Below are 13773 nucleotides of genomic sequence, written 5' to 3'. Positions count from 1 at the left end.
GTTTCCTGTTTTTACTTTCAATCATTTTTAGAGGTGCAATTTAGACTATCTAGTGTTAGAATTAAGTTGAGAAAATTAATTATTAAATTATTATTACATTAATATGAATTAAGTTGGCATTCAGATGATTTTTGGACCTTTTTAGCCAAGATTATTCCCAGTCTGTTGTAGAAAATGAGAGGCAATGAACTCATCTCTTTCCAGCGCGGTCCATTAATAATGACCTTGTGAAGTATATCCCTCAAGGTGCAATCGGAGATCAAGAGGAAATGGCGCAGCTGGACGGTGAACAGGTACTTTGCTGTGGACCTGAAGCACCGGCATCCTTCGCTGGCGAGCAGTGGGGTGAACGGGGGGACGCAGCTGTCCATACTCAGCAAGAGCAGCTCACAGATCCGGATGTCCAGCCTGCAGGCAGAGACCCCAGCCACCTGAGTGGCCCCTGTGGGGATGCCTCGACTAAACCTGCCAATACCAACCCCAACCCACCCACCCTCGTCGAGATGACGAACCTCACCGAGCCATTCTTCAACACGGAACCTGATGAATCCACCATGGAAACCCAACTGAACTCCAGCGACCCCAAACAGCCTCTTGTGTAAACGTGAATGTGCCAAATAAGGACTTACTGATCTAGGAGCAGCTAATCCTGTTGTAGGCTGGACTATGCTGTTTCATGGCCGAAACATTAAGAAGTAGCCGCTTCTGTCTCTATATAATGTGTTAGTTTTCAAAGTTGTGTGGTGCTGCTGAACAACATGAAGGGATAAACCCATTAGTTCGACGTGTCCAATGACTTTTACATTCTGTCAAAATGTTTCTTAGCATTCCTATTTAGGTCTTAGCTGCAAAAAGACACTAATCACTCAGTTGTAAATATATAAGGAGAGTTGGAGATTGCTTTTCTTTACACATTGGGATATATTTATCTTGCAAAAAAAACGATAGAATTGTATGACAGTTTCAGTGGCTTGCAGAGGCTGTTTTACTTACTGTCAGCATATCTTGTACATTTTTAACCCAAATGTTGTGTTGCAAATATGGTTGCAACTTTAGTGAAGAGAAAAAAACCTTATTGTGTCTATGTTGCATAAAGGGAAATGTAATTTATGTTTGAAGACCATGTTTAGGCTGTGGTTGATGTTCAGGTTTAATCTGCCTGTGTTGCACAGATTTCATAGCATAGGTTTCTATAGCTACACAAAGGGCAAGACTAAATTCATAAAGTACTCCTTTGCAGGACAAAGAACCACAAGGAAGACATTATTTGGAAGACCGAAGCCTCTCACCTCTGTTAATGAATGAGGGGCTGTCTGTTGGGTTCTGCGACAACATATTTGTGCAGACTTCTGCTGCCCAAATGATATAAACTGACTGCATTAGTATTATTCTTTACTGATTAAGCTGTGACTGTTATGTAAGAAACATGAGTGTTGAAATCCTAGCAGACAAAGGAATGCTAGGAACAGAACTAACCAGTGTTATTTTGTAAAAGAAAAATGTTTTCTATTGTTGTGTGACAAGCCAAAACAGACACAGGGTTTAGATCCTGGTTTAAAGATGTTTGTGCCACACTGAGGTTTGTCTTATACGACCACAAGCACCTCTTTTCCAAACCTCAGCGCTTCTCAGCCGCTAGTACAGAAAATGTCAATAGAAACATTGTGACTTAACCTATTTGCATGAACTTTAATTAACTGCTGCCACGCAGTTTCTTTGTGAGAGTTCAGTGCTTTACCTGGATGCTAGTTTTTGTGTGTGTGTTGAATGCGCTGCTGTAAAGACAGAGCTTTGTAATATATATTACTGTCACTTGTGAAGTCTCTAGCAGAGATATTGTACAGGTCTTAGATGAAAGGTCTTGACCCTCTGAAACCTCAATCAGTTTGTAGTTTACGTATCTCGAGGTATTCTTTGTCTAGATGCTTGAAAAAGCACGTGTAAGTTTATATAGTCATGGTTCAAAAAAACACATTCTGTTTTAAATCTTTATATCTGTCTTTAATCATAAACACAACTGATTCCACATGGTTAGTAGTGGGAAAGAAGAAGTAAAACAGATTTGATGTGTTAACAACTAAGTATAGCTGCTTCTGAGACAAATTTGTCAATTTCTGTCCATATGAATTATTCCTTCACATACTTAAGGAGTTATTACGTGAAAGACTTAACAGCTTCATTGAATAACATTACCTGACACTTGGCACAAGCAGGAGACCCTCAGCTGCAAAATTTCAGAAGAGCCAGACAGTGACGAGTTGGCTGCTCACAACAACAAACTAAAAGCAGGAGCTGACTGGCGTGATGAAGGAGACTAGAATCATATCTGTTGAAATAGGTGTGGATCAAAACTAGGCAGTCAGCAACAGGGAGACGAGGAATGCTGGACATCCAGTAACCCATGGCTTTCAATAATCTGGCACTGTCTGTCTGCTGGAATCCATAATATAAATGCAGTGGAAGTAGTGAAAGGGATACATTTTCTTGCTCTTGACAAGGTGTTTCACATTGGCATTGAATAATAGTAATTACTTCAGAGCAGAAGCAGTGTGAGAGCATGCAGACAGACTCAGGTTCTGCATAGTCTTTCAGTACAATTGATATCTAGACTTTGACTAGGCCATAAAACATATTTAATCTTTGCTTTTTCTGCCATTATTTTGTAGTTTCTGTGCTTGCTCAGTTGTCCTGTGCTTGCAAAAAACAAAAAAACGAACCATTAAATCTCCACCACTTTGCATGAAAGTTTAAATGAACCTTTGCAAAACTAAATTGTGTCTCCCATTCCTTTAAAGAGAGAGAATGCATTAACCCTCCCCCAACCATTTAGAAGTCATTCAACTTCAAGCTTTACACTTTGGGCATATGAGGATTTTCAGATAGATGAAATACATCTATTGCCATTCTTAGGTAAATGCTGATGTCTTTCTGCCTTGTCATTATGTTATTTTCCCCTTCAAACTCTACACCAGCAATTTGCTGTTTTAATTTCATAAATTAATAATTTTATCACATAACAAGCAAGACCTGCCCACCACTCTCTACCTTATATCATTTTGAATTTAAAAGGGTGTAGTTTTTTTTATCCTTGTTTGACAAATAAATATAATAAATCTCTTGTGTTTTGGAATTCTGTTAGATCATCATTTTGACAACATGGTATCATCATTTGTATTATCAGATACATAAAGCCTTCCAAAATAGGAGCAGGTGGACTATCATTTTTTTTTTGTTTACCATGATTGTTAAATGATGATTTTATGTACTGGAGTAATCCTCTCATTCAAAAAGTGAGTTGTTTGATTCCTCTTTGAGTTTCTGTTTTACAGAAACACTGCAGCCTTGTATTTTTGTCCTCAGAATCTAAACACTCGGCTTTCCTTTGTGTCTCCAGAAGTGCCTTCAAGCACAAACCCCTGATTTTTACTTCTGTTGATAATTTACCAGTTTCTTTTTTTCTTTTAAAACAGAGCTGCAAAGTGATACAAGGGTTTAATGCACATTTTTGTTGCTTGAAGCAAAACCCAAGTAATTTAAACATGGAGGCCTTCAGAGTACTTTAAACATCTTTAAGAATGAGTCTAAAGTATGACAATTTAATTGTGTTAAATAAAATCAGCACTTTGTCCTAAGATTGCAGAAAGGCAGAGTATTCCCTCCATTATATGTATATATTTCAGTGAATTTTTCCACTTTCCATGAGCTGCAATGGACTCTGTTTAATAATATAATCTTAGTGAGGTTTTCGTTGTTAGTAATTTGTATTTACACCAGATAATGACCGTTTAGAATGGTATTGTTTTGAGTGTTGACTATACATACTTTGTTTAATTTTCCGGCTAAATGGCACTTTCCCTCAGAGCCTAAAGAGTGACAAAATTAATCAAGACCAATGTTTTAAAACTTCATAGTATTCTTAAACCATTACTCCTTACATATGAGTAATTGCCTCATTCAACTTTGAGCACCTGCCAGGTTAAATCTTGCATAAACCCCATTCATGTAAGGAGGGAAGGGCTGATCAGAAACTGTGCCGTCCTGCTGTGCTGTGTGTTTACTCTAAGCTGCGGTAATAGCAGCTCAGATCCAGCTGCAGCTATAAGCTACAAGGGGGCCCAGTTCAGTCTGGGGAAAGGGCTGGACAATCACACATCACCTCTGTTCTGGTTCAGCTAAACAAACATTCATCACAAACAATAAAGACAATCCCTAATGCTTTATTTCCTTCAGCTGTCAAATAAAGGAGCTGGAGCCTTACATCGCCAGTACTATGTTGATGTTAGACAAAGGAGTTGCCATTATTACTGTACACCGTATCTGTTTATGAACTTGTTCTGAAATATGAAGTTGTTCGGTGAAGTCTCCTGTAGCTGAAAGCTGTGACTTAAATTGCAGTTTAAATGTGCAAAACAGAAACAAGCTGCAAATGTTGTACTTTGTAAATGTAAAAGAGGTTTTCTGTGAATAGCTGCTATCTAAATACTTAATGCTGAGTGCTCACGTGATTTTAAAATTATTTCTTAAAATGTGATCTTGTTATTTAACAAAAAAGCTGCCATTCCCCTTTGCTAAGAAAGGCTGATGTATTTTTTTTGTAAGATAAAGGTTCCTTTTTTTTCAGAGAGGAATCTGAGATGTGTTGAAGCAGCTATAATAATTGCATGAGGCCGTAAAAAAGATAACAGGAGTGCTTTGCAGGGTTGCGGTTTCTGTTCAGTTACAGTTACAGTACCGTGGATCTTCACTCTCACTTTTTACGATGCTTTTCCTTTGAATCTTAACAGACATACGGGAAAGTACAGTGCCATAAAAGCTGCAAGACTCTTTGTTTTTACTGTGAAGCATGGCCATATTTTTTCTTAGTTGTTTTGATTGTTTTTTATTGATATGCTTAACACTATTAATTTAATCACTTTAAATAACTGAATTTGGTTTAGCATTTTGATTCTAGGTGGCTGAATGTATACTATGAGCATCTTCGTATTGCTCTTCAATTTTCACTGTATCATCTTTTTTTGTGAATATCAAGTGTTTTTTCTATATTATAAAAAATATATATGAATAAATGTTTAACTTGTTGGCTCACTTTGGTGGCACTCATTTATTTTCTAATGTGTTGATTTATTTATTGTTTACAAATGTCTCATATAAACGACCACATTACAATCCCTACCAAACCTAAAATGATATTATTTTACATTTCATTCCTTTGTAACCGTAAAGCTATAACTGATTCAGATTTTGTACCTTAGAAGGCAGAGCAGCATAAATAACTAAAGTTACAAGTCTTGTCCTTAATCTTAATTGAATTTAGGGTTGTGATTTCTCTAACGTAAATATGCTTTGATTCAAACCATTACTGTGTAGCTTTGGCTGCATGTTTAGTCATTTTGCCTGTGAAAATAAGCCTCAATCTCCAGTCTTCTGAATCTTCTTGCAGGTTTTGTCTGGTCTGTGCAGATAAAAATGACCACAGCATGATGCTACAGCCATAACGTTTAACATACCTACGACTATGACCAATTTGCTTCTTTCTAGGGGTAATTTCTGCAGGCCTCTTATCTGCTGTTGTAATTGGTCAGCGGTCCACTGTAAAGCTGGTCATGCTTTGGTAGGTTTTTAAATGCTTAATAATGGATAGAGCTCTGGGAAATATCTAAAGCTTGTGTCAGGAGGAATATTGTTTATAATTCATAAAAAGAGTTGCTTAATACTATTTACACTAACTACAGTATAGATTGTTTTTCCTTCCCACTGTATAATATATAAATTGTATTTTTTTTATTTCATCGCAAGGTTAGGATAAAAGAATGGGAAAACACGGGAGAGTCTATACAGATATAATAGCTTATATAGATATTAGTAATAATACAGTTACTCCTCTAAAAGGCCAGCATTTATAAAAGATGACATATGTGATGTAGGCCACTTATAACGCAGGGATTGGACATCACATAATGTCATACCCTATCAGACAGACACCAACTTCATGTGACACATGGTTTATTGATATCACTGAGGTCAGAAGAAACCACCAGAACTGTTTTTCAGGGTTCATCTCCTTTAGATGCCACAGATGCCAACATGAACCAGGTGTTCCAAAAATTCTGTACTATTACGCTGCTAAACTTAAGTTCATACCATGCTGTGGCAGCTCCTAAGCTGTGGAATGATCTGCCTCTGAGCATAAGACAGGCCTCTTCTCTTGCTGTTTTTAAGTCCCTTCTTAAGACTTATCTTTTTTCCTTGGCTTTTGGCACAATTTGAGAGGTTTTATTTTGTTTTATTCTTTTTGTATACTAATATGTATTTTACTATGTTTCTAACATGTTCTAACAAGTTCACAGAGTATTTTTTCCAATACTCTACAATTATCTACATTTTATAAATAAAGTGAAGAAGTATTTCAGCATGTTAATATTAATACATATATGATCCTTTTATCACCATACAGTAACAGAAGAGTACACACACTTGTCATGGCAGTATTACAAGAACAAAAATGACACAAAATCACAATATTCTTATCCTTATCTTATCTAAAATTCCAAAAGAACACGGAGGCAGATTTGTTCAGCATGAAAATATGTATCAGATAAATAAATGACTGATTTACCTGCACTGATGATAAACTAAGATAAACTGTGGAAAAGGTACAGTTGTGGTCTGTAATAGAGGCATATATCCTTCTAAAAGACAAACTGAGAGGGTTTCAAATATATATGTATATATTAATATATATACATATATATATAAATTGACTCAATTACCGACCATTAGTCTATGTGTAATAAATAGTTATATGGAGGGATATAGACATACATGTGTTTGTGTAGAGTATGAATATACACACAATGTGCATCTATGGTCTATACAAGTTTGCAAAATATATATAGTGTCAAAACACGCAACATTTTACACTGATACAAATTAATAACATAGAACGATCCTATCCAGTGACTCATATTGTGAATGGCAACCTAACTTTACTTCAAATTTTCACACAACAGCAACATGTAACATGTTACAAAAAAAGCACTGTATGGCTGAACATCAACAATACCCCCAACCAATATATATATATATATATATATTTATATTCGTAAAGACAAACAGGGTTTACAGTCTTGTGCTCCAGATGTGTGCCAATGCACTGTGCAATGTGTTGCAGACATAGCCATGGATTGAATCATGGATTTTTATCCCCTCAATAGACAGGTGCTGTAACACGGTAATAACAAAAGTTAAAGAAAAAAGTGAGCCTGGATCTTTAAGACTACAGGTGGCAAAGAGGTATTTTTTACATAAAAAGTGGGGCAACTGTAAAAAAAAAAAAAAGGCTAGCCTAAAGAAGGTCATCTGGGCCATAATTAAAAGTGATTCCCATGCTGTAGTGGGAAGTACAAAGCTAATAAGTGGAGTAAGACGGGTATCACAAAATATCCTATTATATTCTATAAATAACCCATAATGGCTGATGGTGAACCTTTTTCAAGCTGTTCTATTCAGAACTGTGTCATTTTCCATAACACTTTCCAAATCCAGGCACTCATTGTTAACATGAATGTTCCCCTACTGTTTAAAGGGTGCAAAGTCAGGTTTTGAGGGTTTCATATAGTGTGGCAATAAGGTAATCATCTTGGAAACGGGCTATCTAAGTACATTGCTATTGTCACAATAATTTACCGACTCAGGTAATCGTGAAAGTAAAAGCAATTAAGCCTGAAAATGCTGTTTGAGTAAATCCAAGTCAGAATTCTTCCTGAGTGTCAGCAGGGTTCAGATGTCCCACAACAGAATAAAATGCTAAATATGCAACATTGTTTGAAGAACAGTAGCTCATACATTTAGTTAGTTATATATGATTATGCAATTTTTGAATGGTAAATAAAAAAAATTAAAATCTATAATCCTTTTGTGCAAGCATGATTTTACCACACCCATAATTTTATCACGGACAAATACATTAAGTTAATATTATTGCACATAATGACATGGTAAGTAAGGCTTTGCTCACAAATGACATTCACCTTCCACTTAAGTTAAAGGTAGGATAAAAAAATATCTGGGGTATTTTCTTCTTTGCAGGGAGGCTGAAAATACTAAAAGAGGAACAGAAACCCTTCAAATTCCATCCGCTCCTAAAACCAATTTCAAGGGGTCTTACTAGGTAGTTTAGGCTTGACGTGTATTAAAGCAGAATGCAGACAAGTGAGATGGCTGTTTGTCGAATGCCCAGGGTTCCATTTTCTATCGTTGGTTAGTATGGACCTAGAAAATTTACATGAGGATACATAACAATTGCACTTTATAATGGGATTAGATTATGCAACAAGCTTTTTCCTAATGCCTGTATGACATGTGTATCTCTTATTTAAATGTAAACTTCTGACATAAAATTATTTTTTGTTTACAAAATCCCAAAATTTTTCATGAGTCTAGTTTGTCAGCTTCTTGTGGAGTTTTATAAGATGTTCTTTTGTAAAGTAAAATTTCTGTGTGATAAGATTACAGCTATATTAACAAGGCATTATGGAAATTCCTAATGATACTGCCACCTGGGGGCCAAAATACATAACTGCAACACTACTGTACTTGTTCTTGTAGCTCACAGTCACACTTAAAGATATAGTGGAGGATTTTTGCGAATTTTTGAAAAAACCCCCCTTCTTTACTTAAAAAAAAAATGCACATACACAACCCTGTACCCGATCCAGAGAAGGAACGCCTATTAAACGTGCGCAAGAGCATGCAGAAGCCCATTTCTCCTCATGCACGCTCTGTTTAAAAGTTGCTATGTGCATGGCTCCTGCAAGCTTAATATCCAAAAGAAGATTTGCAATTTTTCCACTATGTCAGACTCACCACAGCTAAGTGAAATGGTAACGAGCATGTAGGACGGCCTTACGTAAACACATCACCAGAATGATTGACAGTTAGGAGGACCACTTATTGAGATGATCCACCTAGAAAAAGTACATCCTCCTCTATACCTTTAACAGGGTTTTACTTTTTCACCTAACATGGAGTTGCCATTGGTGTCTGAGTTGAGCTGGATGTTGGTCGCTTCTGAGAAGCCACAAAATCCATTTGGAAAATAACGCTTCAATTTTTTGCTAGGTTGGAGCAATTTAACATGGACGCGCTTGACGTCACATCCATCCAACAGCGCAGGAACCTCCGACTCGAAGTAAATTCAGCACAATAGGCTACAGGTTTGTAGATGTAGTGGTGGTGAACTACTAAAGTGCCAATCTGCTCATCAAATAATGTTTTAGTCATAAAGGGCCAAATAAAAAGGCTATTTTTATAGATACCGGTATTTTTCAGTAAATATTGTGTCTTTAAAAATCGGTCTGGGGAGGCTACACTTTGGGAACTGTGTTGCAATGATGTGTAAATATTTCCATTCATATTCCAACTTCCATTATGTAATAAATAATCCTTCATTATTTTGTATAAAAGTTTGCTTGAATGTGTTTTTATCAAGGTATAAATGTAAGATGTGGAGGAGTAGCCCCAAAGCAAATATTCAAACAATGACATGTTTTCCCACCAACATTGTAAACTCTGGTGTCTGTGGGGAAATCTGAATGTGCTTTAAAAGTGTGTGGGATAATGCTGACTTCTCACAGAGAAGAGGTCAACATTTGTTCAGAATAAAAACAACCTCCAACGATCAGACTCTGATGTTTAGTCTCTACACATTGTGATGTACCAGAATGGTACGTTGAAGGAGGCAAAAGAAAAACAGCAATCTGCTGGGCTTCTCTGATGGTTTCACACTTAAGACGCATTGTTGGGTGTAAGGGCGGTTCCTTCTGAGCCCGGCTGCTCTAAGGGACTGGATTTGTCCAGGACAGATGTTTGTGTGACTGTACTGCTTTCGTTTAACAGCGTACGCCGTTGTTTACTGTAGCTAAGGTAACTCTGAGTCTGCCACTTCCAAAATCGCTTCTTCATCTCAGCCTGGACCTAAAAAAAGAAATACAGATTTATTTTTTTTAAAGTAAAGCACTTAAAGTTTATTATATAAACATGGTTTTGGAGAATATTTCTGGATACATTTGATTTGACAACGATCCAGAGATCTCAGCTACAAAAACAAAGGTTCCCTAAAAATTGTAAAAGACCTTAAAAAAAGAAACTTAAGGTTTTAAAGAATAAAAAGAAAGTCTTACAAATTAAAACTAATATAAAGAGTTCAGTAAACATTTCAATCTTTAAACATAATCGTGTAGAGTGGGAACAATTATTATGAAAATTGTATTTTTCAGGATTAATCGTCATTTTGAACAACTGCAGCTACCTAAAACCTGAATAATTAGCAAAGTAAAAGCGAGATTTTTTATTTGAAATTATTATTTGTATTATTATCAAACAAAAAAATACATTTTACCAGTTTATTTCTATCAGCTAAAGTGAGAATATAAAAGGGGTCATAGAACGCAAAACCGAGTTTACATTATCATAGATGAATAACGATAGTTCAGTGGGTGAAATGGACGGACAGAGAAGGTCAAACCCAATCAACTCCTCCTTTCCCTGCAGATCTCACTATTCTAAACTTCCACCATAAAATGGGCGAATCCAAACGAAGCACCGAATAGACGTCAACTCGGGGATGTTGTCTTATTTGGTTTTGGCCTGTACTTTTGTCACGCCCCGAAATGTACATACAGACCAGCTCACTGGTTCACTGCCCCAAGGGAGGGGTGGGTTGGTGAGTGGGTATGAAGTGTTGACTGCTGGGCCGCTGACTGGACCGGACCTCAGTAGAGAGTCATGAGCCGCCCGGAGGCTGGGGGCCGCTAAGGCAGGCAGAGGGGAAGCACTGGGCTGTCTGTGTCCAGGCTACCGTCACTGGGTCGTGTCGCAGTATGAGTGCCCGGTGTGTTTCAACTACATGCTGCACTGTAGTCAATCCCGGACGATTTTGAAATTTTTAGGTATGAAAAATCCGCGAAAGAGAGGACATCTGGTCACCCTACCCTATCAACAATCTGATGTTTCAGTGATTGAGTGCTTGTTGCTATGATACTTCTTTGCTCAGCAGCTTCGCTCGTTGTAAACCAACCAATCAGCACACAGCTCATCTAACTATTCATGAGCATACCATAAAAGGAAGAAAACCTGTCATTTCATTTTAGGACTTTTAACCAGTCTTGAATTAGGGCTGATAGAACAGCAAATATGCCATTTTCAGCCCAACCAATGTTACACACCCTATTCTGAGACCTTTTAAGGACCAGAAACAAATACCCTATAGAATCATTCTATGACCCCTAAAAACAATAAAAAAAAAATTTACAAGAAAACTTTTGACAATAAACTAAACCAAAAAAAGTGTTCTTCCTTTTAATTCTTTCAACAGCAATTAGCAGCCTTCTTATTCATGCATAACAATGATGATATGGTAAAAATACAACCTAAATAATAAATGTGCATACAGTGTATGAGCATATTTTAAAACCAAAAATTCCACGAGTCAGACTACACAAAACATACAAACTGTAAGGCTATGCATAAGATAAAAAATACTGAACATCAAACCAATTTCAAAGGATCTCCTCTAGATGGCAATAACACCCTATTCAATGAATGATCAAACTTGTCCTGATATTAGAACATTTATTCCAACATCGTTTTTGCAATTATTTTAAAAAAGAGATTTAGTTCACTCTATGTAAAACATGACTTATTTTTAAGTGATTGACAGATTTAAAATAGAAAGTGGATGATGAGCACTCACCTCTCCGTTTAGGAAACAGTACAGCAAGGCAACCACAAACCCCTTTGTAATAGAAAATCATCATATCAGTTGTTAAACATTATTTTTTTAATCTATTTTTCAAAGTGTGCTTCTAGTTGTACCTGGAAGGATCCCAGGCCGAGCTCAATGAAGAGCCGAGCTTCTGCTCCTGTATGTTCTGGCAGGAAGGCAAACACCATATAGTGCATCCCAAACAGTGGGATGAGCAGCAGTGTGGATTTGGCCAGTCGCCTGCAGACACATGCAGCTCAAAAAGATTACATGGGTATACAGCCATGTGTCGTTTTAGATGCTCATAGAAAAGGATTTGTTCTCTCTTACTTAAAATGACTTGTATCGTTACCGCTGACTCCAGGAGAAGTCAACTTCTGAACCAGAATACGGATCACGTTCAGAAAGATGATGAAGTTAACCTACATAAGAAAAAAACAATAAACAATGTAAATCCCTTTATTGTCCCTCAATGGGAAATTTGTTCTCTGCATTTTGACCCATCCCCTTGGGGAGCAGAGGGCTGCCATCGTGCAGCTATAGGATCTGATGCTTCAAGTCACAGTTGTAAAATACTTTTATTTGCCAGTACCGCAGAGTCTGAGATGGAGCCCTTGGGATTTAAGTTATTCAACTGAGAAGTACCCAATCTTACCCAAGGGGGAGATTTGCTTGGACATCCATGCCTTGAAATCTTGGACACAGCCTTAAATGTTTACCACTCAAATAGTTTGGAAAATACCTTGAGACTCTTCCCAGCTTGATTGGTAGCAATGTTTACTTTTCACAAGATTATAGCTGGTTCTTTTTCCACCCTGGCATAGCGCTAACACAAGGCAGTATGGTCCAGAGCAGCATACTTACAGTAGGCCCTAGCTTTCATAGATGTTATCCAACCAGCAAAAATCTATGAATCCAGTTCTTGGCTTCACTTTTTCCTTTAAATACGGTTGAGACAGACACTTATCACTCTTAGGAACCCCTGGTATGCCCTATAAACGAAAGACGGTGCTGTAAGCAACTATTCAGTTGCTTACAGCAAATTCCTAATCATGATGCAAATAGTAAGCATCCACCCAAAATGAAGTTATCTAACAGACGACAAATTTGAAAAAAAATGAGAGTGGAAAAACGGGAAAATCCAATAAAATTGTAACCCTGCCTACAAATAAGACAAAATATCAAAAGTTGTTTCAAACATTCTCTATTATTTTCTCTCATAAGATATCATTTCGGTAGGAGAAATTAAACCATTTGTTGGGACTAATTATTGTTGCCACTCACTGACACAGGTTTATGTTATGGTTCTCCCCTTGTGGACTTCTGTTTGAGTTTCTTTTTAAGTTTTCAGTTCCACTTTGATTTATGTTCATCTGCGTTTTCTAGTTCATTTGTTTTTCTATTTTGTTATATGTATGCAGTTTTGTATTTACTGAGTCACTCTCTGTTGTCCCTTGTGCCTGTTTGCTTTCCCCTTGGCTCCCTTCTAGTTAGCTCTATTCACACCTGCTCCATATCAGCTCATTAGTACATTCTTTGTTCTGTTCCTCATATATACACCACCTCTGCAGTTCCTCATTGCTGGTTTCATGTTGATTTCCTGGATTTTTTTAATTATCAGTATTTTGTCCTACATTTGTGGTTTTCAGGATTTTTTTGTTTTTTGACTTTGCTTCTGTTGCCTGTGGGATTTCAGTTAAATCAGCAAAACTCTGCCTCCTGCCTTTATCTCTGCATTTGGTCCTCAAAAACCTCCAACAAACAGTGACAGTTTAGAGTTAAATATCAACCAAGGTCTAAGGCTGAGGACTTTTATCACCCCTCAATAGCAAGTGCTGTACCAGCAGTGTACTCACCAGTAGGGAGGCAGTTATTGGACCCTTTATGATCCACCAGATGAAGGCAACATCTGTGTCATCCCAGCACCTGGGATACATAACAGTCAGTGATATAATAAACAGAACAATTTCAAAACCCACACTAGTTTGTCTCATTACAAAATATGCAAT

General features: G+C 37.1%; 2 protein-coding genes across 3 annotated transcripts in view; one reads left to right on the top strand and one right to left on the bottom strand.

Annotated features, from left to right (window-relative positions):
- The window catches only part of adcyap1r1b (adenylate cyclase activating polypeptide 1b (pituitary) receptor type I), a 36569-nt gene extending 33865 nt beyond the window's left edge, over window positions 1–2704 (top strand). The window contains exon 14 of one of the 2 annotated variants that reach the window (XM_038291667.1): window positions 234–2704. In XM_038291667.1, coding sequence (XP_038147595.1) covers window positions 234–602 — 369 coding nt within the window. In that variant the 3' untranslated portion in view covers window positions 603–2704. The remainder of the gene's footprint in view (window positions 1–233) is intronic. The other variant, XM_038291668.1, reaches the window with a different exon arrangement.
- Window positions 2705–9004: 6300 nt separating this feature from the next.
- The window catches only part of ghrhrb (growth hormone releasing hormone receptor b), a 45727-nt gene continuing 40958 nt past the window's right edge, over window positions 9005–13773 (bottom strand). The window contains exons 9-13 of the mRNA XM_038291606.1: window positions 13621–13690; window positions 12095–12186; window positions 11875–12004; window positions 11753–11794; window positions 9005–9975 (exon numbers count right to left, since the gene is read on the bottom strand). Of these exons, the coding sequence (XP_038147534.1) occupies window positions 9787–9975; window positions 11753–11794; window positions 11875–12004; window positions 12095–12186; window positions 13621–13690 (523 nt within the window). The 3' untranslated portion in view covers window positions 9005–9786. The remainder of the gene's footprint in view (window positions 9976–11752; window positions 11795–11874; window positions 12005–12094; window positions 12187–13620; window positions 13691–13773) is intronic.

Source organism: Cyprinodon tularosa, unplaced genomic scaffold (genome assembly GCF_016077235.1).
Source record: "Cyprinodon tularosa strain WSP-4 unplaced genomic scaffold, ASM1607723v1 ctg30, whole genome shotgun sequence".
Taxonomy (NCBI): domain Eukaryota; kingdom Metazoa; phylum Chordata; class Actinopteri; order Cyprinodontiformes; family Cyprinodontidae; genus Cyprinodon; species Cyprinodon tularosa.
The sequence above is the reverse complement of the archived record's forward strand: the minus strand, read 5'-3'. Positions and strand labels throughout refer to the sequence as shown.